Consider the following 27383-nt stretch of genomic DNA (forward strand, 5'->3'; position numbering starts at 1 on the left):
TAATTGGCTTCCCCCCACATCATTCTAAACATCTTTTCATCAGGAGGAAGGGGTCGCGGAACTAGGATATCCTGGTGGGATTCCCCTGCGGAGTCGCACAAAGCGTAATTTGAGGGTCTGCTTTCCCACGGCCCCTCTCAGCGGTGTCAGCACTCCATTTTTGACAAGCACATTCATGAGGCTATCTGGACCAACGTTTAGACGCAGGCAACCTGGTGGTGAAACGAAAAGGTTTAAGCTCATTCCTGCAGCTGAAATGAGTTTAAAATAGCTTTAGTATTTTCGAATAGGGAGAGCGAGGAGTGTTGTAATACAGGGTAAATAACATGTCAGTTTAACCAATTAGAAACTGAAAGGTGTTATAGTCTTTAAAAATAATGAGTGCAAATGGGTGATTTTGCGGTGAGAAGCTTTCTTAATTGCCCAAAGAACTTTTCAAAGGACAACACTCTTTATTGGGGTTGATGGTTCCACAAAGAACCCTTCATCTTTCCATTTCACAAAAGGTGGAAAAAAGGTAACAGAAAAAATTATGATTTATAGAATACTTATATAAAGAATGGTTCATTAATCAGGGTATATACCGGCATCAATGAGTGAAATTCAATACCCTTTAAGACCTTTTGAAAGACTCTTTTCATACATGTTATTCTTATTGCCACGTTAACATTTGCGACATTTTGCCTTTCAGTATTTTGACTAAATACTTATGGTAAGAAACTAATCCTAAACTAGAAAAGTGAAGTTCGCAGGCAAACTTTATGATGTCTTGAGAAAGCCTAGTCTGAAAGTTTGAAGTAGCTTTCAAAATTAAATAATTCAAGTAGTTTTTAAGAAGTTTGAAACCGTTGGCAAAGATAGATAACTACTACATATAGGTTAGCATGTTTCTAGAATGGATTGGCAAGTTTCTTGCAAAGTGGTTGCTGAGTCCATGCTAAGGTGTTGCTAGGGTGTTCTGAGTGGTTGCTAGGCAGTTGCTAACATAAATTATCATGGTTCTAGTATAAATTAGCATGTTGTTAGCATGGTTCTAGAATGAATTAGCATGTCGCTACTATGTTTCTAGTATAAACTGGCATGTTGTTAACATGAGTTGGTATGCATGTTGCTGGTATGATTAGTAAGTTTGTTAGTATGTTTTTAGTATGGATTGGTATATTGTTACTATGCTTCTAGTATAATTAGTATGTTAGTATTTTTTAGGATGTTTCTAGTATGGATTATGTCATTAGTATGTTTCTAGTATGGATTAGTCTATTGCTAGTATGAATTGTATGCTTTTAGGATGTCCAATGTAAAGTCAATGCCAGGTTTTTACAATAGAAGCCTATGAGAAAGGTGTTGGGCTGCTGTAAGTGGTTGCTAGGGCGTGGCTAGTAAGTAAAAAGTTCATCAATGATTGGCAGACGGGCAGTCTAAGTTAAATGAGCCCAGCCTTATGTCTGTATGACTTATGACAATCTGGCACAAAGTTATGAGGTCACAGTTTGGTCCGTTCAGTCAATGGGACTTTTCTGAAATTTTCGGGTCAGTTTTCAGAAAACCGTAAGTCGGATCAGTTGGAAAAGATTTAGTAACCAGAGTCAGACCACTTAGGAGGTTTGGTTTCAGTTTAGTGGTTGTAGTATGTATGGTCCAGGAGATGCATATAGAAATTAATCTCAGAAGAAGAAGAAGAAGACAGAAGAATAATTTGTAGTATAGCAGGGGGTGCCAACAGAACAGAAACAATAACAGTGTTTCCTTGATTACTGCAGTATACAAAGCAGCAGAATGTCAAATCTAGCAGAATTGTATGGATTTCATGAACAGCACAGCATTTTAATATTCACATTAAACTCAGGCAAACTTTAGCATACAGCTATAGCTTGCATAATCTAAAATGAGATACAATTTAATACCTTTAGGACTATTTGACACTTTTTAAGGGCCTTAAATTTCTTTAAATTGATTTATAAACTTTTAATACTTTTTAAGACCCTGTGGACACTCTGGTAATGTCATTTAAAGTGTTCTCTGAATGTTTTGTAGAGAACCCAAATAGGTTCTTCTAGGTCACTTCTGCTAAAACTCATTTTTTCTATTCCAAAAAAATCTTTTAAAGAGCTATTTAGTTTATTTATAGTTTTACAAGGTTACATGATTATTAATGTTACCAAAGACGTCTTTAAGATCCAATATATAATTGGGTAAGAGTAAAGATTATATTCTGAAAAAGTGCAATTTCAGTACGTCCATGCAAAACACAAAATGAAATAATATTGCTAACAGGACAAAAAATTTTTCACAAAATGTATACAGTGCTCAGCATATATAAGTACACTCCTCACAAATCTATCTGTTAAATTCATGTTTTAATAGGAAGCTATACAATATTATATTTGTGCATATCCACTATAGATTAGTCAGTACTGCAGCCAAATCTGGAGTTAACTTAACAAAACAACTTACGATGACTCTTCAAAATGTTACAGAAAAATATTAAATACAAATTTAAAAAAATAATCAAGAAAAGGAAAAAATTGATAATTTGGTTGAAATTTTGTAGGTTGTAATTTTGTTTATTTTACTAAATGCTTAATAAATCAATTTTTATATTTAAATGCACCAAAATACCTTGCCTATATTCACTTAGAAATGGATGAAATATTAATTTTCAAAATGGCGTGTACTCAATTATGCTGAGCACTGTAAGCTATATATAATTTGCACCACCTAGGTGACTTACTTACAATTGTGTGTTTTATATAGTTTCCAATTAAGTACAAATAAGCACTAAAATGAGGTGGTGATGAAAATAATATTATTTTGAAAACCTTCATTTAAGCAGGACTAAATTTTTATTTAAAATTAAGTTATTTCAATAACCTTTAACAATTCTTTAGGATCTTAGAAAGACCACCTTTACACAATACAATAAATGTTCAAATGTCTTCCTAGAACATTCCATTCAATCAAACAACTTCTATTTTTGATGTAATTTAAAACATCCATGTTTTCTATTAGTAAAAAAGTAAGTTTAAACAGTAACACTTCGCACTTAACTATAACTTACTAATTGCAATTCTTATATTGTAATTAAAACGATGTAATTATGTGCGAGCACGATTACCGTGTGCGTGTACACTCCAAATTAAAATAGATTAATAAGGAATAATATCTCAAAATTTAAACCAAACCACTGATCTTTCTGTTTCGCCTTTAAAAAAGATACTTATTTGTAAGCAAATATAAAGACATCTGAATAAACTGAATAAAAATAAGAAGCCAGAGGTGCTAGAAAGCATCATGCGCGCGTTGATTCGCTGTAGTCGCGGTGCTGATGGAGGGTCTAGATCTCCTACCTGTGCAGGTGCCCCGGCGGGGGCGCAGGCTTCTGAACCAGACACGCTGTAAACTTCGCAGCTTCTATTTTTGGGAAAAGTCCTCATGGCCCGCTCTCTTATGGCTCCGATGCAGCGATACAGAACAATACCTCGGGCAGAGAAATCAGCCCGGAGACGTAGTGCGATCCCGGAGAAACCCGACCTGAGCGGGTCTGGCGCTGCGAGCATTCACTCTCCGTGTCCCTCCGTGAACAGGTGCTGCATGTACCCAGAATGCACCGCGGCACAAAGGGAGCACTATAAGCAGGTACAATCCACACAGCCATCCGTGCGACAGAAATTGTGGGCAAACTTCTCCCGTGGTGTGCGTGTGCCATGGCCACAATGGGCAGTCTGATGTTACATGATTAGAGCGCCATTAAATTAATCGCGGCGGAGAATGCGTCATTATAGCGGTCCGTCTGCTGGGGATGAAAAACAAAAGCGCATAGCTAAGATATTTGTTTAAGAAGAGTCCCCGAGGATTAAATATTTCCCCGTTGTTTCCCCCCGTGTCTCACGTTACGGGCCAGCGAGGCGTGCAGCCTGGGAACAAAGCGGACCCAATTCATCCCGTGTGCGGAACACTGTTGATTAGTCAACGATCCCTGGGTTTCACTGGGACGTTATCCGTATTTTAAAATCGCAGTATTACGTCAACTACGTAAAGAAAACCCGCGAATTTTCTAGCTTGTACAATATATGAACACGAATAATGGGCTTTATAATTATATAGAGTCTTTACCCTATCTAAATAAATAAAGAAAAAAATATAGGCATGACATATTACTTTGCAACAAGACATAGTATTAATAATCATAGTAGCTTGGCCTTTTCCTTCTTATTTCCTTCTCTTTCCATCTCTTTTTAGCAATTCCTTCATCAATGAGCCATACAGTATGTAAACATGCTAGCCACATGCAAATTCATACAAGAAATGTGTTAACAAAATGTCAGTGCATGCTAAAACATGCTAGCAACATATATTCATATATTCATTATGAAACATGCTAGCAATTATCACAAATATATGCAACCAGCATACTAATTCAAGTTCAAAACAAAGCGATATCACATGGGAAAGCACAGACTTAACAGGCTAACTCATGTAGCTTTATCAAACCAACATTAAACTTTACTCTTCTAGTTTGTATGTGCTGTTTACACAAGCATAACCAATGTCCATTATATGCAGCCTGACAAAATCTTCTTGCTACCAGTTTAAAATGAATTGGAATGGCAACAATACAAATACAAGGGCAGTTGATAACCTTAAAAGTTGATATCGCCATTAGTTCATGCAGCTGCCTCTAGCAAGGAGATACAAAACCAGTTTTAATGTTTGCTTATGTTCAGCAATGAACATTCAGCATGAAACCCAAAGATTTGGAATTGAAGTCTTGATGTCCAGTTTAGCGGCCATTTTACAAAACATCCTTGAAGTGGTGATTCACTATTATACAGTACTTTTTTGTGTTAACTTCAGAACATTTTCTTTCTTCTTTTTTAAATACACTGCATTCAGTTTCCTCAAGACAAATATATTCAGTCTAACATCACTGACAGTCCATAATGTAACACATTTGCTTGCTGTGGAACAGTTTTAGGTGAAAATGGCTAGTTTTGAGTGAGAATAATTACCAGAATTTATTATGAGGTGGATTTACTTGGCTGTTTTTCATGAGTTTTCATCATGAATATGTCTCTGTATCCAGTCTATGAACTTGGCTACTCTGGTGTAAACTCCGGGAAGGTATGGCCTGCCACAGCCAGAACCCCAACTCACAATGCCAGTCAGAAACCAGCGGCTGCCTGTCTGTGCTTGACAAGACAGAGGACCGCCCGAGTCCCCCTGCAAACACAAATGGGTTATGTGAAATTCCAGAGTCGGCTTACTTTGAACAATGAGGAAGGTTAGACTTTTAATAATGGTCTGAAATGAGATCCTAAGCTTATGTTTGGTTCATAAAGCAGGAGCCAGTCCAGTGCCCATTATCTCCCCTCACCCGGCAGGCATCCTGTTCTCCTGAGGGCACACCAGCGCACAGCATGCGGGGCGACACAGGGCCGTAACTTCTCTTGCATTCACTCTGACTTAAAACGTTAACTTCCGCCTTTTGCAAAACTGTGGGTAGTACCTTATCTGTATGAACAGAAGACAAATAAGCTATTTAATTGTAAAAATATTTGCTAAACATTTGAGCAAGAAAATACAGTCATTCAAAATTCTGGAGTAAGATTGAACAAAAAATAACGCTTTTATTTAGGGCTGGGCGATATGGCAAAAAAATTATCACGATACTTTTTTTCACATCAGTTGATAGTGATAATTATCGCGATAAATGTCAAATCTTTATATCTATCAATTTTAAAGGATTTTCAGCATGTCAATCCCTTTGTGCAGCTGATTTAACACATTTTGTGAAATCCTTTAACTGTCTGACATTTATAATAAAAAACAATCAACAAAAGAACAATCTTAATCATTTTTCAGCATTTACTGTTCAAGTTTTCAACAACCAAATACATTACCCTACAAGTTATTGTATGTTATTGTTTAGAAAAAATATTTTAAAAATGCCAACGCAGAATTTAACTGATTCATGAAATGTTTTTACTGTATCAAATGCTGAGCATGATATTTACTTAATAAATATTAAGAAATGTTATTAATTAATTAATAAATGTTATTAGTAAAATTATTTGAATTATATTTTTAAATGTTTTTTATTTTAATTTCACAATACTGCTTTTGTGTGTTTGATCATATGCATTAGTGTGCTGTAGTGAGCTTAAGAGACGGTACAAAACATTTAAAAATATAAAAATATATTTAAAACTTAATTATTTAATGTAGTTTAATATTATTCAGGCCCGTAGCCAGGAGGGGTTCAGGTGGTTCGAAAGACCCACCCCCACTGATAAAGGTCCAGAATTTGTCCCATATATGAGCTCATTTGTCCTATTTTGACTGCAATGCCATCATAAATTGTAAAAATAACCTTTCAGAGGTTTTAAGACCAAGCAGAATCTGACATAAGTGAAGTCATCTTTCACTACTGACCTACTATATTGTTGTTAAATAATGAAAACATTTTATATTGAACGTTTATATTAAATCTTAAATAAAAATGACCAAATTTTATTACTAATTAAGCTATTTCTGTACTTTTACAAGATACGATAGAAACTTTTTTAACAAGATAGGCTAGAAAATTCATTATTTCTACATTATTATTATTATTATTACTGTTTTAATTGTTCAACATTCAAATGGACAAATTCTGACTGAGGAAATTAAAATGTGCCGGCCAGTTTGTTGTTTGCCTATTAAATGACAATAGAGTACAGTTTTTAATTTAAACCTTTAACAGATTTCATGATTTCCCTAATGAAATATGCTGCAACACATTTTTATTTTAAAAATATTTTTTAAACATTTAAATATTTATTTTCTTTATTCTAAATCTTTAGGAAATATTTTGGTACAATGAAAAGTGTGGTTATGATCACCATCCGACAAGCTAATCCAGCTAAAAATAGTGCTTAAAATGTCACTAAATGCAGTAATTAAATCTTATAATTAAATAGAAAACCACCCATTTTACCAGGCTGGCTACGGCCTGTTATTACTGTACATAAAATGTTAAAAATGACACTTCTCAGTAGTACTGTTTAAACTGTATGTTTCACTAAATGCAGACGTATTTAAAATGTTTAAATTTAAACAGCGGAGCACATGGTTTCTCCTTGATTTTGAGATTGTTACCCTGTTCAGAACGATAACCCCAGCCAGTCACCCAGCAGCGGTGTCCCTCAGTAAAGGTTTGGGATGGGGCCGGCAGGCACACAGGCTGGATATATTGTTCCAGTCCGCTTGGCCAGACCTTCTTCAACTGCAGGAGGGCAATATCATAGTCAAAATTTCTTGCATTGTAGTACTCATGCACCACAATTCGACGGATCTCGGCCACATGCTTGGCACTGCCCTGGTTCAGCATTCCCAAATGAGCCATCCACATACGTGGATCTGCCAACCTGAAAGCATCAAAGATCACACATGCTGTATGAAAACACTAACAAAATGTATTAAATGTTGATTTTCAATGATTTATAGATGCATCTGATGTTTCTCACCTTTCTTTGCTGTAACAGTGTGCTGCGGAAATAAGCCACACATCAGAGAGGACTGAAGCTCCACAATACAGCTGACCAGAAAAATGCATGCTGACCTGCCATGGCCACTCCCCCTCCACAGCATTGACTCCACCCACAATACGCTGCTGAGGGCTGGTGCCATCTAATACACGTTTTACATGGGTGGGTTTGCCACAGGCTACAAATCATACGGAAATGTAAGACAAAAGCATGTGTGTGTGACAAAGGTGAGATTAAGTGTGAGATTGAGACTGTTTTGTCTGTATGTCTGTCTGTCTGTATGCCTGTCTGTCTGTCTCTGTCTGTCTATCTTTCAATCTGTCTGTCTGTCCATCTGTCCGTCTCTATCTATCAATCCATCCATCCATCCATCTATCCATCCATTCATTCAACTATTTGTCTGTCTGGTAGTCCGTCTGTCTGTCTATCCATCCATCTATCCAACTATTTGTCTGTCTGGTAGTCCGTCTGTCTGTCTATCCATCCATCTATCCAACCACCTACCCGTCTGTTCGTCCATCCATCCATCCATCCATCCATCCATCCATCCATCCATCCTTCTGTCTGTCTGTCTGTCTGTCTATCTATCTAGCTATCTACTGTATCTATCTATCCATCCATCCATCCAATCATCCAACTATCTGTCTAGTTGTCCGTCCGTCCATCCATCCATCCATCCATCCATCCATCCATCCATCCGTGTCTGTTCGTCCGTCTATCCATTCATACATCCACCTACCTACCCGTCCGTCCGTCTATCCATCCTTTTGTCTGTACATCTGTCCGTCCGTCCGTCCATCCATCTATCCATCCATCCATCCATCCATCCACCCGTCTGTCTGTCTGTCTGTCTGTCTGTCTGTCTATCCATCAGTCTATCCGTCCATCCATTCATCTATCTGTCCATCCATCCATCCATCCATCCGTCTGTTCATCCGTCTATCCATCCATCCATACATCCACCTACCTTGTCCGTCTGTCCATCTATCCATTATTTTGTCTGTCTGTCAGTCTGTCTGTCTGTTTATCCGTCCGTCCATCTATCTGTCCATCCATTGGTCTATCGGTCCATCCATCCATACGCCCGTCTGTCTGTCCGTTCATCGATCCATCTGTCTGTCTGTCTATCTATTTATCCATCCTTCCATCTATCTATCTGAGCGTTAAATCAGTACAGTATGTGGTCACTAAATAAACAGAGATATTGTAAATTGCAATATTTCACCATATTACCATCACTGTAAGTTTGGTCAAATAAATGCACCTAACCCTTGGTGAGCATAAGAGACTTCCAACATACAATAAAAATCATTATTATTCCAGATTTGTGACAGATACTGTGTACAGTACATTTGTGTATTTGAGTGTACAAGAGAATGAATCATGATCAAATGATCAAGTCAACAATTATACAAAGTTCAAGAAACCTTAAAAAGCAAAAGATAAAAGCAGCAATATCATCATCATGGGACCATGAAGGCTATTTTGGGTTGAGTGGTTAGTCAGTCATTCATGAAACACTGGTTCCCTTAATTAAACTTTTGGACACTCTTTAAAGGATGTGCAGCAATATGACATTAGGATGCAATTTGTTTACAAAGTAAGAATAATAAATGTGAACCATGAAACAGATTTTACATTTATATATATAAAAATAAGTGAACGATTTCTCCAAGTGTCTTTAATTTTATGATTTACATCTGATTTAAAGCTACTTTAATGCTCATTGTTTGGTTCCTATGACATTTTTTTAGTTTAAATGGAATTTAATTAATTATAAAATACCTCTAAAACAAACATAAAACTATGAAAAATCAGTTCTCTTTCATTTTATGTCTGCAAACCAGTATCAAGAGTGATTATCTGAATGGATGTTACCACAGTAAAACTTACCACAGTTCTTTTCATCGCTCTGGTCAAAGCAGTCAGGAAAGCCATCACATTTTGCATTTTTCTTAAGAATGCAGGCTCCATTGTCACACTGATAACTGACTCCAGAACAGCTAGTCTCTGCACATCAAACATATTAATTACAGAACATACAACTGACACATCTTAAAGTCAGATTTTTTAGCTTTCACATTACCCTGAGTACAGTTTGTCTCATCTTTACCACTGGAACAGTCCATCTCTCCATTACAAATGTATAATGGGTGCAAAGGGGATGTACCACCACAGAATTTAGGAGGTTTAGCTGTGGAACAGAGATAACGTAACGTATGATAAAACGCTGAATATTCATAGAAATACTCATTTGATATTATAAAAATGCATTGTTCTCAATCATTGAAGACTTCTTTTTCTTTATTTCTTCCTGCTTTACTTGGTGTACAAGCCTACATAGTTTTTCTAACAGATATTTATTGCCAAATTTGCAAAAACAAATCTCTTTGAACGCACTTCCTAATGATGAATTCACATTTAAATTAAAATGGTAAAAGTGACACCATTTTTACTGTTCATATTTTGTCTAAGTATTAAGGAAGTGCTAAAATTTAAATGTGTAATGTTTGTTTTATTTCTAGCTGCAAATGGCAGACAAATCACAACAAACTATGTCTGACATACTGTATGACCAATCAGAGCAGAGCAGATTTATAGAGACAAGAAATAGAGAGAATAATTCATTTAACAAACCATTTCAGACACAGAGAGAAGAGATTATGCTACATGTTTTTTTGACCTTGTATGGATGGATATGAGCCTATAGGATAACCTCTAAAACAAGATTAGGAACTATCTTAAACAGCATAAAATGTATATTTTGAGGTTGTGTTACTATAACTAACTGATTTTTATGGGGGCAACCCTAGAAGTTAGTCGAGGCCCCCTAGTGGCCTACTAAGTTGACTTGTTTTACTATATTAGAACTACACGATTTCGTGGTCAACATACAACAGAAAATCTCATCGCTTTCATCCTGACAGTCATCCAGTCCATCACAGCGCTTGGATTTCTCCACACACAGACCCGTGGAGCACAGGAAGTGGGTGTCTGGACATGCTGGGAGACACGAACAAGACCAGAGTAAGTACATTCGGAGTCATTTTTCCGACAAATAACTATTCTCTTTCTCGTAAGTCTGAATGTTCTACTGATGAATGATAATGATTTGAAACTGCATTTCCTCCATTGTTCTTACGCTGGCTGGTGTTGTAGCTGCTGTAAGTGGCACTGAAGGGCTGGTCAGCGTTTCGTGAGCTGCAGCGGAAAACCACTTCAGGGTTTTGCGCAGGAATACGGAAGACGGTTGAGTGGTCAACGTAATTTCCACAGTATCTGTAAATCAAATTACAGTGATTTCTACACAAGTTCATAATGTTGAAAGTCAGTGTGTAATCTGAAGAATATCACTTACTGGAAACATGAATATTTACTGATCATAATGTAATATATGTTTGGCCTTCTGTGCTACAAAATGTGTTCTGTGGATTGTTTTTATGGGGTATTTTTTGGGGTTTGTATGGGAAAATGCATAAAGTGTTGTCAACATTTTTGTTTCACAGAAGGAAACATAAATTGTGTGAGTAAAAGAAAGCGTGAATTATTTTTTTAAAGCATTAATGGCAAATTTCAACAATGTGCTTTAAAGGATCACTCCACTTTTTTGGAAATAATCTCATTTTATAAGTCACTTAATGGTAATGGTAAAAAAGTTGTAATATTTTTTAACCCATTCAGCCAATCTCCAGGTCTGGTGGGAGCACTTTTAGCTTAGCTTAGTTTAGCTATATGCAGTGCCATAGTATGGCAGCAAAGTTCCTTGATCATTACACCAGAATGAGAGTATAGTTCCTAGACATTCCTAAAACTTTTCATTTTCTGTCAGTCTTAGTCCACATGAACACTGATATTTTCAAAACCACACTTTTTATTTATGCATTTTCCTATATGCATTTATATATATATATATATGGGTCAATGACGTGACGCTCATTTTTTTGTGTCCATGTCTTTTAAATAAATTCAAGTAGGTTACAGTTTAAAAAAAAATAAGCAAATTACTTGCATACATTCTCTATTTTGAGGACCAAGTCTAATTTTTTGGTTTTAATCCATTTTTAGATAATTTCTAGGTGATTATTGCAAGAATGTCAATGTGGTGTAACCAAAAAAAATTGGTACAAAATAGTTTACCTTGTTAAAAAAATGTGAAAGCCTCAATGAAACATTGTATCGGCTAGTTTGGCATAATTTTACATTAGACATATTTCATAGTAAATAAAGGTAAATATAGCACAATTGTTTTAAATATTATAATTCACTTGGGGAATTTTGTATGTATATATATATATATATATATACACAGTATATATATACAGTATATATATATATATATATATATATATATATATATATATATATATATATATATATATATATATATATATATATATATATATATATATATATATATATATATATATATATATATATATATATATATATATATATATATATATATTAGGGATGTGTGGAGCAGCCGGTATTTGTATCTGTATTTGTTGAGGGGGGAAAAGTATTTGTATTTGTATTCGAGTAAAATTCAAAATGGCGTCAAAATATATATTTTTTCTATTACACTTCTAATCTACGTTATAGTGTAAGTATTGTTTAATTATACCCATTATATAAATTATAGATATGCAATATTGGTTGTTGTTTTTGAACATGTGACAAGAAACGTCATTGAAAAGAAAATAACATAGCAGCCATTACCTCATCCATGGTTAAACCAACAACTAATAAAATACCATTGTGAAAATTATGAACCCCACCACCACCATTCTTGACACTGAATAGACAGAATAAAAACAAATAATTAATTTGTGGTCACCACAGCTAAATGAACCGCCAACTTATCCAGGATATGTTTTACGCAGCAGATGTTCTTTCAGCTGCAACGCATCACTGGGAAACACCCATACACTCTCATTCACACACATACGCTACAGACAATTTTAGCTTACCCAATTCACCTACACAGCATTTCTTTGGACTTGTGTGGAAACCTGAGCACCCGGAGGAAACCCACGCGGATGCGGGGAGACTATGCAAACTCCACACAGAAATGCCAACTGACAATGGCAACTGTGCAATATATATATATTTAGGAAATCTGGCACAACTAATCAAACTGTGGCTGGAACCAAAGTATACAGTAACTGTGTTATTTGGAATTCTCTCAAGCGGTGGACTTCTACATTTCGATTGCGTGCCACCATGACTTCCAGCTACAGCGAGTTTTCACCTCACTGCGTCAACATGCGCAATGTTTTCTATTTCCTAATTGTCCAACACACCTGGGTTTACCCCCAACACGGAAGATGCGAATGAGTCAAATCCAATACATTTGCAGCAAACATTTTACGTATTTTACATGGTTCGATCCTTTGGCTGTGATCCGCCTTTGTTCACACGTTTGCATTGACTTGTGTGCAATTTACTCAAACAAATACTTAATTCCCTGTTTGGTGTGAACTCATCATAAGTATCATTATCTCCACTTGTTGGTTCGGAATGCTCTTAACATGCATCACAGTGCATTTTTGCGTTTTCACATGGACAGATATTTTTTTTATTAAAGTTGGGAAAACTTTGGTTATACATAAAAAAAAAACATGTACGTGTGGAGACGGCTTTAGTACAGAAGAGTCAAGCTTTAAATAGGAAAATCATCTAAACTTTGAGTGAGATTCTATTACAATTAATTAAGGTCTAATACGATTTAATGATTTTAGATAAGCTAAGCTAAAAGTGCTCCCGCCAGACCCTGCGATTAGCTAAATGAATAAAAAAATGTTAAAACCCAACCGTTTATGATAATATTTTCAAAAAAGTGTTCCTTCAACACAAAAATCTAAGGATAATTTGGTGAAATAGCACTCACATAATCTCATTGACTTTCCACCAGCCGTGTTCACAATTCTGTGAGTCTTTTAGCTTTAGCATGTAATTCTGGAACCTGAGAGCCACACCCAGAGAACCACTGACCGCCTGACACATCAAAACCAACAAAAACCATCTTGTCACATGGATTCTGGTCACATTATTGCTGCACATTGAAAAAAGCTTTTGTCCGCATGCAGTACCTGAAACATCCAGGTGCAGGAGCACAGACGGGGCAACAGACTGGGGTAAAATGGACTGGTTATTGTTCCAGCATCGCCTAGGCCATCAGGCAATGCTATCATATTAATACACTCTGCATGGGAAAGATAAAAAGGGCTCAGGACTGCAATCAGACACATAAATATGGGTGTAATTTAACTAATGGACTCACGCTCTTCCATAAGAGCTTGGAAAAATCCTCGGAAGACCTTGCTGCCTTGTGTAAGTCTGAAGGAGAGCAGCATGACATTGGAGGTGGAGACCAATGAGATTGGGGCTGACACTGATTCACAAAACCTTTCAAAAAAACAAAATCATAATATCATTGTTTGATAATTATTTTGTTCTTTATTAAAGGGACTCGAATACTTGAGACTTGATTTGAATACTTGTGCATTTTCTAGCAAAACTGGCAATTTTGTTTGGTTCAAAATAATAGGCATTGAAAGAAAAATAAATATTTCAATGCATTTGTGAAGAAATGCCATTAGTTCTCAATAGAGTGCACAATTTGTGAGCAATAATTTGTGAGAGAATGTGAGAACCCAATACTTTCCAAGAAAATGCACATTAAAAATACACATCGTTAGAAATAAATGTTTATTTTAGGAGAATGCAACAGCTTTGCCAATTTTCTTGGTCATTTTGTCAATCATATATTTCTAGAAAGATCTCTAACATTTTCAGAATTAAAGACAATGTTTCTTGGTGGAATTTTTTTTTTTTGTTTGTTTTTAGAAAAAGGTTTGGTCATACTTTATTTTGATGGTCCGTTGAATTTAAGTTACATTGCATTTACATGTCAACAAATTCTTATTAGATTATAATTAAACTGTTAGTTTGGTGCTTAGGGTTGGTGTAAGTTGACATGTACTTGACGTACTTCTTTTGGCCCGTTTCCACTGAGTGGTACGCTTTTTTATGGCTGTTTCCACTGTCAAAAATCAGAGCCTAATTTGTGAATTGTGAGGTACCGGAACAGATCGGGATAACTGATCCAGCATGATACCCGAGGATGGAGAGGCGTTGTGCACGAAAGACGAAAGTGAAGAGCAGGGGGTTGTACCTAGGATCCAAGAACAATGCGGTCTTGTCCAGGCCGTGGTACACTGGACCAGCTCTATACCCTCATCAGGGTGTTTGAGGGTTCATGAGAGTATGCCCAAACAGTTCACATGTGTTTTGTGGACTTGGAGAAGGCATTCGACTGTGTTCCTCGTAGCATTCTGTGGAGGGTGTTGTGGGAGTATGGGTTCAGAGGCGGCCTGTTAAGGGCTGTCTCATCCCTGTATGAACAGAGTAGGAGTTTGGCTCGTATAGCTGGCAATAAGTCAGACTTGTTTTAAGTGCATGTTGGACTCTGACACGGCTGCCCTTTGTCACCAATTCTGTTCATAATTTTTATTGACAAAATTTCAAAGTGCAGCCTTGGGCTGAAGTGGGTCCGGTTCAGCGACCACAGGATTTCATCTGTGTTATTTGCAGACGATGTTGTTCTGTTGGCTTCATTGAACATGGACCTTCAGCATGCACTGGGGCAGTTTGTTGCTAAGTGTGACGTGACAGGGATGAGAATCACCTCAAGTCCGAAGCCAGGGTGCTCCATCGGAAAAAGGTGGTTTGCCATCTCTAGGTTGCAGTCCTTACCCCAGGTGGAGGAGTTCAAGTACCTTGATGTTTTGTTCACGGGTGAGGGAAGGATGGAACGTGAGATTGACTGGCAGATTGGTGCAGCAGCGGCAGTAATGCAGTTGGTGTATCAGTCCGTTGTGGTAAAGAAGGAGCTGAGCCGAAAGGCAAAGCTCTCGATTTACCAGTCTATCTACGTTTCTACTCTCACCTATGGTCATGAGCTTTGGGTCATGACAGAAAGGACAAGATCTTGGTGGCCATGTCCTTATAGATAGGGTGAGGAGCTCTGTCACCCGGGCGCTCGGGCATCTGTTTCAGATACCTCCTGGACGCCTACCAAGGGAGGTATTCCAGGCGTGTCCCACCAGGAGGAGGCCTCGGAGAAGGCCCAGGACATTGTGGAGGGACTATGTCTCTTGGCTGGCCTGGAAACACCTTGGGACCCCCCTGGAGGAGCTGGAAAAGTGTCTGGAAAGAAGGAAGTCTGGGGTTCTCTCCTGAGACTGCTGCCCCCATGACCCGGCCCCGGAAAAGTGGACGAAAATGAGATCAGATGAGACATTTATTTAGCAGACACTTCTAATCAAAGCGACTTACAAGTGAGGATAAAAGAAGCACTTCAAATTGTCAGAGAGTTGCCGTATAAATCCTATAACATGTACAAGTTATTTTATAAATTCCTAAAAGCATACGGAGAGAAGAGTGTGTCCTAAGGTTGGTGTGTCAAGCCCACTCAGAACTGCACAATATTTTTTTTGAGTGTTGATAATAAAGTGTATGGTGTATATGGAGAGTAGAGAGTGTGTCCTACAGGTGGTTTGTCAAGCCCACTCATTTCCTAAGAAACGTTTTTCACACCCCACTCTAGGAACATCTTTAAAAGGAGAAATGTTTTAAAATAAATACATTTCAGTCAGGCTGATAAGAAAGTAAATATTCCACTCCTTTCTGTTACTAACCTGTACAGAATCATGCCTCTCATGGGAAGCAGAGCATCATATACAATGAGGGCATCATAAATGCAGTCACTCGGATCAAGGCGCAAACTCTTCACAGTGAGCTGGATGACAGAACCTGGGACACTTGTCAGTTTGATGTAGCAGCTCAAGCCTCCCCATGAGGAAAACACATTGAGGGGAACATTCACACCAGGAACACCTGCGTACAGCTTATCCACACACTGAGATCCTGTGTATACAGAGAGACGATTACAGGTCCCATCATATGCATTTGATTGGGTCCATTTTTATTGAATGAACCACATTACCAACAATCAGTTTGACTTTCATTGGTTGAACACTACACTACCCGACAAAAGTCTTGTCATTGTAAGAGCAACAAATAATAACTTGTCTTTTAGTTGATCATTTGGAAAAGGGGCAGAAGGTAGATTTTTCAGATAAATCATCTGTAGAACTGCATCCCAATCATCACAAATACTGCAGAAGACCTACTGGAACCCGCATGGATCCAAGATTCTCACTGAAATCAGTCAAGTTTGGTGAAGGAGAAATGGTTTAGGGTTACTTTCAATATTGGGGCATGCAAAAGATCTGCAGAGTGGATGGCAACATCAACAGCATGAGGTATCAAGACATTTGTGCTGCCCATTACATAGTCATAGGCAGAGATGTATGGATGCAGTCCTCCAAGCTCATGAGAGTTATACACAATATTACTTCTTTCCACTGCACCAAGACTTTATATTCTATACTGTACATTATTTATGTTAGGTGACAACACTTTAGTCAAATAATAAAGTTAGACCATACTGTCCTAATTAAATAATTATAAATCAAGCATGAATACCAAATGAATATCAAATGATCAACTAGAAGTCAAGTTATTATTTGTTGTTCCTAAAGCTTGGATAGGCGAAAAGACTTTTGTCAGGTAGTGTAGTTTTGAAGCAAATCCATTAAAAGAATGCAATAGTAATAAAACTATTAACACATAATTATTTGCTGAAATGAAATATATTTATGTGCACTGGTACAACTTACAACACGTTTCCATTAGATAATCGCATTAGTTAACAAAATGAACAATGAAAAATACTTTACTATAACCTTAGTTTGTTAATTTCAGCATTTACTACAATGAAAACAAACTATTGACATTCTGAAGTTTTCTGCATGTCAAATGAACAGATATGTACTGTTTGATAGTTTGGGGTCGCTTACTTTTTTACATGTACGTTTACTCAGCGAAGATGCATTCAACTGATAAAAAGTGACAGTGAAGACTTTTATGTTACCAAAGGTTTCAATTATTTAACTATTAAAAAAATATATTGTTTAAAAAAATATTAAGCAGCAAAGCGGTTTTCCATATTGACTAAACTAAAATTTGACATCACAGGAATAATTTAATGTTCAAAATATATTGAAACAGAAAAACTATTTTTGCTCTGTATGAGCATAAGAGAAAAGAATTTTAATCCTACAAAAAATCCTACCAACCACCAAACCTTTTAACAGTAGTGTGCATTTCCCTGTTTGTATTCATTTTGACTTACCCACAGCTGTTGATGTATAATCTGACCGTAAAGCAACTGGGAAAAAAGAAAAACAGAAATTGACCATGGAAATATATTTTTAAATGAATAATTCACCCAAAATATTCAGCAAAATCGTTTGTGTTCAACAGAAGAAAGAAACTCAAACAGGTTTGGAACAAGTGAAGGATGAGTAAATGATGAGAAAACTTTCAATTTAAGGCAAATTTTAAGATTTCTCAAAAAAGTGCAAGTTGACTTTATACACAGCATTGAACAGTGAAAGAGGTTACCATTGACGAGAATGGAGTCAATGTCGACAGGAAGACCCTGTAGAAATCCCACTGTAGACCTGTTCTTCATACTCATAAGCACAGAGTCCCTCAGGATGGCACTGACACACTCCTCACACACCACTGGTGTCTTCAATTGTGGAACCAAAAACACCATCCAGAAGTGCACCAGCACACCACCTTGATTATTGTTACTGATGGGGTGACATGTTAACATGCAGTTAGCAACACTAAGAACCAAAAAACAATATGACAGTGAAAAGTTATTTAACATATTTAGATGACTTAAATGCATGTTAAAGGGATAGTTCATCAATTTGGTCATTTTTTACATAACTTCCTACTGTTCTTAACATACTGTAAAAAAATATCTGGGTTCCACACAATTTCTTCATGTTGTCCTGATTCAAATCAATAAAGTCAATTTAACTGTTATTACAAATGTTTGTGTACTGAATATAAAACAATTAGGTTGTCCAAAAAAATATAATTGTGTTGTTTTACCATACTTGTGTAAATAAGTAGTTTGAACAAGCAGCAAAAGTCATTTTATTGAGTACATAGGACTGTTCTTCATCTATGTGCAAAGTCAAAGACTTCAGCAAAGTCGTTTCACCCAAAACTGAACTATAATTATGAAAACTGTAAAAATATATATTAATAATTTCTTTAGAAGACTTGGATTAAACTGCTTGATTCAAATGAATTTGAGTTTTGGGTAAGTAAACTTTAAATGGAGGTACAGAGCTATCTCAGATTTCATCAATCCTCTGGTGTGATTCAGGCAGCCGAAATCGGCTTTTTCCATGAAACCAATGTACAATTTAGCTTAGAAACATTTTTATTTTATACATTAAAAAAAATATTTTGTATTTTTATTGAATATTTTGGTAGTACATTACAATTATATATTAGTTATAATAAATATATTGCCACTTTTTACATTTAAAAAATAAAGGGCAAGTCTTTTTTGAAATTTCCTAAATTAAACCAAGATTAAAAAAAGGAGGCTAACTGCATGTGACGTAGAGTGTGGTTTTCCCCACCCTCTGATATTGACTGACATGCAATTACTATCTTGTCTCTGCATTAACCAAAATATAATCAGTTCCACAAGACAGGATTTGCAAAGAAACTTGGATTAAAAACTGTTCCAACTGGTCTCATTTATTTCTCTAGAGAAGTTTAAATATTCCATTCAGGGCTCTACTGACAAATTCTATAAAACTTGGACTTGGACCCATTCTAACTTTTCTTTAATTCTTTGAATAAATTCTGACTGAGATTTTCAGGGGTAAACTTGTCTTCATGTTGTACTGTGCCATCTGGCTGAGTGATCTTTCTTTCTGAACTGTATTTATGCTATTTCCTTTCCCTTTCTGACCTTTTTGGACCATATACTTTAATATATAGTCTCATTGTTTATTTTGTGTACATTTAAAAGAGTCTGTATAGTTTTCTTATTTGATTCTCTCTACTCCTGAGGGGTTTGTGGGTGGGTATGGGTACATAACGTTGGATAGTTCTAGTTTAAACTTAAAAAAACAAAAAAAATGAAAAATGCAGACAATGTGTTGTTCTCTGTTGTGTTTTACTGTATTTTACCTGTCTGTGCAATAAAGTATATATTTGAAAAACAGTACCTCAAGAAGCAGTAGGTGTTACACTTTGTATTTGTTTTTGTATCTTTGTAATATACAGCATATCGAACTAACTAATGTCCTGTAAATCAATGAAGACATGCCCGAACAATAGGCGGGGAGAGCCAGCTCATTTGCATTTAAAATCACAAGCACAAAACAGATAAAATTCAGACACATTCTGGAGACACCAAAATCTACACTATTCTGATCAAGTCCAAATTTCTAAAAATCCAACACAAAATCTGTCAGTTAAAAATAATCCAAGAGCACTTGAGGGTTTAAAATATCTTAATTTATCTTAAAAATAAGAATGAAAAATCGATGAGTTTGGAACAACATGTGGTTTGAAAATAGTGATGACTTAAAATAGACTTCTAAATAAAAGCGGATTGGTAAAATGAGACTTACAATTGATTAATTATCAACATTACAAACTTCCTCCATTTTGTACAGTAAAAACTAAAGCAACTGTACCTCAGATCAGAGATCACGGTTTGTTTGTAGAGTCTGCCCACTGATGAGGTTCGGTATACGCTGGTTATCTTAATGAAACAAAATTATGCAGATGAGGGTGATGATGATGGCTCTGACAGATATTTTATTTTTATATTTACACTGGTTCACTCACCACATGCTGTACGCGGTTTGCCATGGACATAAACTCACTGGAGTCTGCATGCCGATACTCTGGTATAAACTCCACGTTGGCAACACGAAACATACCAGCAAAATACACACCACTGTTGCTCTCTCTGCGAACTACAAAACACAGAGTGCACAGTTCAGAGATGTATATTTTAATCCTTGTGAAAAATAAGTAACCTGTAAAGAGGTCACGTGTACACACAAAAACAGTCATGAGGGTAATTTTTGGTAAACTGAGATTTATATATACAGTACAGTGAGGTTATGCATTTCTCAGGTGTGATATTTCCACAGACTTCAACAGAGTAAAAAGATTGTGATTGTTCTGTGGGTTTTGTCTGTCTAAACTGATGTTTATTTTGTATTTTCTGTTGGATTCACTTCAGGTGATTGGCCGGGCCATTCTAAAGCCTGATTTTCTTTTTCTGAAACCATTTGAGTTTACTTGGCTGTGTTTTGAATCATTGTCTTGCTAAAATGTCCACTTTAGTTTCACCTTGCATCCTGATAATGTAGATGTTGGACTGAAGCAGCAAATATTAATTTACAGTGACGAAGGGCAGAGGGTTGCTAAATAACTTTTAAAAGAGATTTCAGCTGCTGTCTGGGCTTTCACTGCCTTTTACACCTTCCTTTCTTCATGTGTTCAATTCTTTTTTTTCTGGGTCATTTCATTTTATTACCCATAACTTAGATTGAAAACTAATTAGATTTCTTTTGTATTTCTTTGATTCCTGATAACAATTGGTGAAAATTTCAGTTCAACACCTCCTTTAGAAATATGTTTTCTGAGAAAAATGGTGATGTGAATACTTATTTCCCCCATATTCCTCTCTCTCTCTCTCTCTCTCTCTCTCTCTCTCTCTCTCTCTCTCTCTCTATATATATATATATATATATATATATATATATATATATATATATATTCAGAAAGCTTAATAAGTTACATTTACATTGATGTATAGCTTGTTAGGATTAAAAAAAATCTAAATATTGGGAATATCACCTTAAATTTGTCCAAATCCAATTTCTTAGCAATGCTTTGTACTAATAATTTCTATCTATTTATGATACGAATGTAAGATAAAATGCATTTATGATGGAACATTCATTAAATGTCTTTACAGAACATTATATTCTAATGATATTTGGCATAAAAAACTGTACATTTTGACTCTTACAATGTATTACTGACTATTACTACAAATATATCCATGCAACTTAAGATTTTGTGGTTCAGGGTCAGCTATTATGAAAATAATAGAATTATAATATCAATAAATCATAAAAGAATTATTACATAAAGTAATTACAAACTATATGAATAAAACCTCAATATTTTATACTTAAATTTTTAGAAATAGCTTAGAAATGCTGAAAAATCAGTAAATGATTGAAATGCTGATTAATAAGAAATACATAAACATTTTATAAGGAAACATTTATTATTTCATTACTTTAACTCAAAACTAAAACAACAAAAGACATTTAAATAAATAAAGTAAGGATAAACATTTAAAATTATGATCATGCACTTTATAGTTTTATATTTAAAACAGATTTAAAAGTGTCATTTTTAAGTACTTATATGGCCTTTTATTTTTTCATTTTTCATTGTTTATTTTTCATTGTTTAAGTTACAATAATATTTACCTACTTGCACAAGTGTATTCATGAATGTGTTTTCTTACATATAAACACCCACAGAAGTGACCACATTATCACCACGACAACAAACACCACCACTGTGATGAGGATGGCCAGATTCTGCAGCTCAAACAGCGGGTTCCTCTTCTTTTTTTTTTTTGGTCTTCTTCTGCGTCTGTTGTATCTTCTGCATAGTTTATGAAGAGTCGCGTCCACTGTAGCCACTTCCACGGACACGTCAGTTACCTGAAACCACAGATATAGATCACATTCTGACGCGATGCTACAAACGCACTGAAACACACCAACAAAATACACACAAAAAGTTGATCACTGAGAATGAGGAATGAAATATGTGATGACCTGGATTTTAGTAATCATAACTTTATTATATATTTTATTGCACAATTCTACACTGAAAAATGTCCATTTATTAGCAGTTTTCCGTATTTTGTGAGTCATGTTTTTTTTTACTTAGTTTCATTCCCATTTATTTTTGCTTTTGAATTGAACTTAATCTTTCTTCCAACTATTTTTAACCTTTAAATGTTCAAAAAAGTGACTTTTAATGACATGTTTAAAAGTTTAAACACTTATTCATTAATAACACATTCACTAATCAGAGCAGCACAGAAGGCTTTGTTGTGTGAGCGGTGATAGCCATCACATGTCTATCACATGTGAATAAAATTTTACATCAACAACACATGGCAAGCAACGCATTGATAAGAACAAATAATCATACTAACTTGCACACAACCCAACAAGTTGTTTAGCACGTCTGCATCATTGTATGTTTACACATCGAATATTATTCACATTTTCTAGGGCAATTTAAATAAAAATACACAATGACACTATCAAAAATATCTACAATGATAAGGAATATGGCTACCTACTGAGTTATTAACGCACAGCAATATCACAAAAAGAAAGAACGTAGCTTTTCTAGTCTTTTCTGGTCTAGCTGCAACCCAGTACTGGGTAGGCCTGTCACAATGCCATTTTTTTGTCGTACGATATATTGCACCAAAATATATCACGATAAACAATATTATTGTCATTTTAAGATCATTTTATGCCACTCAATATATAATACCAGATTGACAATATACTGTACAGTAATAGCATCAAAATCCAAGTACACTCTTTCAAAGAACACAATATTTTATCATTAAGATTTAATTTTGTTTAATTTCATTTGATTGTAGTCATTTTAACAATTTAATAATGAGGCAGTGGAATCAGAATGTAAACATGCATATTCTGAATAAATATAATAAATGTTAACAAAAAGTGCAAAGTAAAAGGTAACAGAGCTAAAATGTCAGCTACATCAGCTAAAATGTTGCTAAAATTGTATTTTAGTACGAGTGATTTATATTGCGTCACCAAAAATGATTGATTTCATGTCCATGTTTTTGTGCAATTATTCGATATATTGATACTGTGACAGGCCTCGAATTGAATCAGCGACCTTCTTGCTGTGAGGCGACAGTACTAACCATTAAGCCACCGTGTCACCAAGGAATTTAATATTTTGTTATGAGGTTGCAATATTTAATATTGTTCTTGAAAACAAAACAATAAGTCTAGAAAAATGCTTCTTTATTTAAGAAACAAGACAAACTAGGTATGAAAGAAAAGCTTTTTGCAGTGTGAAGTCTCACAAGATATCACCCACTTTATGCCAACAAAGGGCTGAAGTCATTTCAGGACCCTGTGATAGTGATGTCTTTTACTCTTCTTTTAAGTCCAAAATTAAATTTACATATTGGAAAACAGTGGTTTGGGTTTTGGTTTTAAGGTGTGTGTCACCGCATTAACACAAAGAGATATTATTGCAATGAGCGGTTAGAGTTACATGGTAAAGCCACTCAGTAATTCTTAAGAGACACAACTGGGTTACAAAATCCACTACGCTCCAGCTCACAATGACCTCATGGACAAGCGACTCGGTTATTTCCAACACAATAAATTATTACGAACTGTTACCACAATCTCTAACTGTTGTCTATCAGCATGATAGACGCATTGAGGCCTGGGTTTCCTTGAGCATAGATCATATGAACAACATTTTATCTAGTCTATTCTATTCTGTAAGGGCCGTAACCACGCATGACATGGGGGTCATCCTTTGGTCAGCTTTCAATATTTGGTTACAGACATGGAAACATTAAACAGTTACCTCATACAACAAATTAAATGAAAAATTACATTAAACAATTACATCCTTATATGGATTTTGGCCATTATCATTAATTTTTGGGGGTAAAACTTTAGGTTGTAATTTTTTATGTATTTGCTTACATGAACAAACAATATAATATTATTGTGGTATTTATGAATCTTTGTTAACCCAAGTTTATTGAAATACAGAGTTGTTCATTGTTAGTAGGGCTGGGCGATTAATCAAAAAGTTGTCGAAATCGACATTCACAACCTACAATCGCTACAATTTTTCTAGGTCAATTTTTTTTAATTACTTTCCCTATCAACTCATAAGTCACGTGACCACACTGAACTGAAAAAAAGTCCAGCACTTTGCAGCCATATCTGATCTCTATGGTGTTATTTCAGTGACACATGTTGTGAGAGAATGTATTACAAGTTGAGAGCGCATTCATGTATTACGAGCGTGCAAATCGGTTTGTTTGTGCGCCAATTTCCTCTGTTTATCCACAAAATGTATTGTGCACTCTCAAATATCTACGCTGCTGTTGGTTTTAGGCAATTTGTGTTTTAATTTCAGTTGTTCAACGTTAATGTTCAATAAATAACCATAGATAGTAGATAGTGTGTGTTTCCTTCAATTAACTTAAAATATGTCTGCATAACTTGTCAGTAAACTATGAGGATAAAAATAAATAAATTAATAATAATAATCGTTTATTAAATCATAATTGAGTTAGTGTTCAATTCTCAGATTTTTTCACATTCAGTTTAGATTTTTGGCCAAATCGCCCAGCCCTAATTGTTAGCTCATGATGTTAACTCACTGTGCATTTAATAATATTAACAAGCATGAATTTAGATTTTTAGAATGGATTAGTAAATGTTGAACTATGGTTAATAAATTTTGTACAAGTATTAATCGTAATTAGTTCATGCGAGTAAATACATTCACTAATAAAACTTTGTTGTCAAAAATAATATGAAAAATGGTCACTTTACCATAGAGTGTTAAAAACATTAATATTTTGTCCTCTTGTGCTTATGTAAATAAATTCGACACTACAGTAAAAAAATAGTTATAAAAGACATAATCCCAGAGGCATTTAAGCAAAAAGACTTACTTTTTTTTTTTTTTTGACGAGGCTTCAAAATGTAACTTTTTCCCATTATTTTTTAATGTATTTTGACAAATAGTTAAGTTTGGCATGTGGTGCAAATAATTTTGGTCTGCTTATGAGGGCTCCAGGCCACATTAATAATGGAATTATATTTTATTATGTGTATGTTGGTGTGCAAAGATTGCACTGCAGTCTATATACAGAGAAATGTATTTTGATTCTGAACATTAGCAAAGATTTAGATCCAAGATTTAAAATGTAAAATGGTTACTGACAGTTAACCTAAAAATGGTAACCACTGTTCAACTGTGGTTTTTGTGCCATCACCATGAGGCCATTGTGTTTCTCCAGTCATGCATTATTAACACAATGTCATCCCATCTCATTACCTTTATTTAATTTACAGAGATATCATAGGGTAGAAGTCTTAATGAAGAAAAGCGTAAACCCTTTTCAAACTATTATGCAAATGATAAAAACTTCATGGTGAAACGATTCCGAGGAATTTTAGACTGGAAACATTAGGGAGCGTCTATAAAGTGTTAACACAAACAAAGAACGGTGCAATGGATCGAACTAATGCAGATGTACATAGATACATAGAGAAATGTTTTTTCTATTATTATTATATATTTTTTTTTACATATTTCACTCCATATTTCCACTCTTTTTGAAAATTACTTGCGTACACTGTTGATGACAAATCTATATTTGTGTCATTTGGAAAACACTTTACAGACAACCCCTATCTTCCAGGACAGCAGTTACTTTTTGGAAAATGTAGAAAGTTAAAGCCAATCATATAACGTTAGTGACTTCGTATTATCAACAGAGGTCAAAAGTTTTACCCATCACAGAAATTACACTGCGGCTTTACAGTTACTATACTATTGTGGTTATTAATAAATCACTTTGGCCACCACAAGGGTCATTAAGTGAGAGTAAAAATATCTTCACTGAAATACACGCATAACGTCGTAAGGAATCTATCAGCATTTGTTTCAGCATTCTTACTCACACTTCTGGCGTCTTCTTTGGCCTCCTCTTCTTCGCCGCCCTGTCCGCCTTCTTCTCTCGCTGTTTCCATGGCTTACAGTCATTCATTTGGATCGTTTATCACGTCCAAACCGGCATACTACCAACCGGTTTCCACAGAAAATACCTGCCTGAGAGCCCGACGTGAAGGTGAGCAGCGAAATAAAGGTAAACGACACGAGGCTCTCCGTTTCCACCTGACAGAGTGTAACTGTATCCATGGCAGTGCAGACAGTGAGCCTTGTGTTCACTTATATCCTATACATACACCCATTCTCTTTGAACAATACAAAATATTGTAACACACTTAAAAACTTCACATTTTATGTATTTAAACACTTGCAGGCACAAAAAGTGTACATTTGGTTCAAGTTTATTTACAATGACATGATAGATGTTAGTGTTTTATTGAGGCTCCAGCCTCATGTAAAGCAATAAAATTATAGACATCATGTTGCTAAAAAGCTGAATACAACTCTTTGTCATAAAAGACACACACATTTGTTGCACATCACGGATAAGAAGCAGCTTCTTCAACAAACAAATAAAATGACACAACAAAAAGATAACTAACACTTTCCACACTAACTTAAGGCTAAATAATGAGCCTTTATACTGAGGCACATATGTCATTCACACACACATCTACGTGTATGTATATAAATATATACATATCGTGTGTATGCACGAGTTTGACATAATACAGATGTGTAGTCCAGTGACATTGCATTATTTTGGATCTTCTTGTCATTTCCTGAAGAGGGCACTGCGGGCGAGAGAATACAGCAGGTGTGAAGGCTTCTTTTTGGGCTCTGCTAAAGTAAAGACCTGCTGCTGAGGGACGCTGGTTGGCACAGTCACATGTCTCTGATGAAGAGGATGAAGAGGCTGATGGTGGGGAGGCGCAGGATGGCCAGAATAATTCATATCTGGTAACACACAGGCACAACAGGTGAGGATGACTTACTTGGTGATTTGACTTAGTACTGAAATGATTTGAATGTGATAGTTCACCCAAAAAATAACCTTTGCTTTTAATTCTCAGTAATCACAGTACTACC

General features: G+C 35.5%; 3 protein-coding genes across 14 annotated transcripts in view; all 3 read right to left on the reverse strand.

Moving 5' to 3' along the window:
- The window catches only part of LOC100331291 (suppressor of tumorigenicity 14 protein homolog), a 29942-nt gene extending 25830 nt beyond the window's left edge, over window positions 1-4112 (reverse strand). For all 7 annotated transcript variants that reach the window (XR_012399324.1, XR_012399325.1, XR_012399323.1 and 4 more), the window contains exon 1: window positions 3348-4112. Coding sequence is in view for 4 of the 7 variants with exons in the window: in XM_073940672.1 (XP_073796773.1) it covers window positions 3348-3557 (210 nt within the window). In the remaining 3 variants the exon portion in view is untranslated. The remainder of the gene's footprint in view (window positions 1-3347) is intronic.
- A 211-nt stretch (window positions 4113-4323) lies between these two features.
- Window positions 4324-27251, reverse strand: tmprss7 (transmembrane serine protease 7). 4 transcript variants are annotated; one of them, XR_012399326.1, is made up of 19 exons: window positions 26306-27251; window positions 22039-22240; window positions 20331-20461; window positions 20177-20244; window positions 18060-18253; window positions 17788-17823; window positions 16229-16457; window positions 13810-13934; window positions 13619-13731; window positions 13417-13523; window positions 10669-10805; window positions 10422-10529; window positions 9613-9720; window positions 9420-9536; window positions 7601-7704; window positions 7506-7527; window positions 7138-7406; window positions 5375-5511; window positions 4324-5220 (listed from the first exon to the last, which is right to left on the reverse strand). XR_012399326.1 is itself a non-coding variant. In XM_073940673.1 (18 exons), the coding sequence occupies exons 1-18, from the start codon at window positions 26372-26374 to the stop codon at window positions 5047-5049; spliced, it is 2286 nt and encodes a 761-aa protein (XP_073796774.1). In that variant the 5' UTR covers window positions 26375-27251; the 3' UTR covers window positions 4324-5046. The 4 variants fall into 4 exon arrangements, 2 of the variants coding, with proteins under 2 accessions (XP_073796774.1, XP_002666699.2); XM_073940673.1 differs by lacking the exon at window positions 7506-7527 and having other exon boundaries at window positions 7138-7264; XM_002666653.8 differs by having other exon boundaries at window positions 7506-7704; window positions 26306-26637.
- The window catches only part of spata13 (spermatogenesis associated 13), a 38665-nt gene continuing 37961 nt past the window's right edge, over window positions 26680-27383 (reverse strand). For all 3 annotated transcript variants that reach the window (XM_021473778.3, XM_073940669.1, XM_021473779.2), the window contains exon 14: window positions 26680-27251. In XM_021473778.3, coding sequence (XP_021329453.1) covers window positions 27070-27251 — 182 coding nt within the window. In that variant the 3' untranslated portion in view covers window positions 26680-27069. The remainder of the gene's footprint in view (window positions 27252-27383) is intronic.

The sequence above is a fragment of the Danio rerio genome, chromosome 24, assembly GCF_049306965.1.
Source record: "Danio rerio strain Tuebingen ecotype United States chromosome 24, GRCz12tu, whole genome shotgun sequence".
NCBI lineage: Eukaryota > Metazoa > Chordata > Actinopteri > Cypriniformes > Danionidae > Danio > Danio rerio.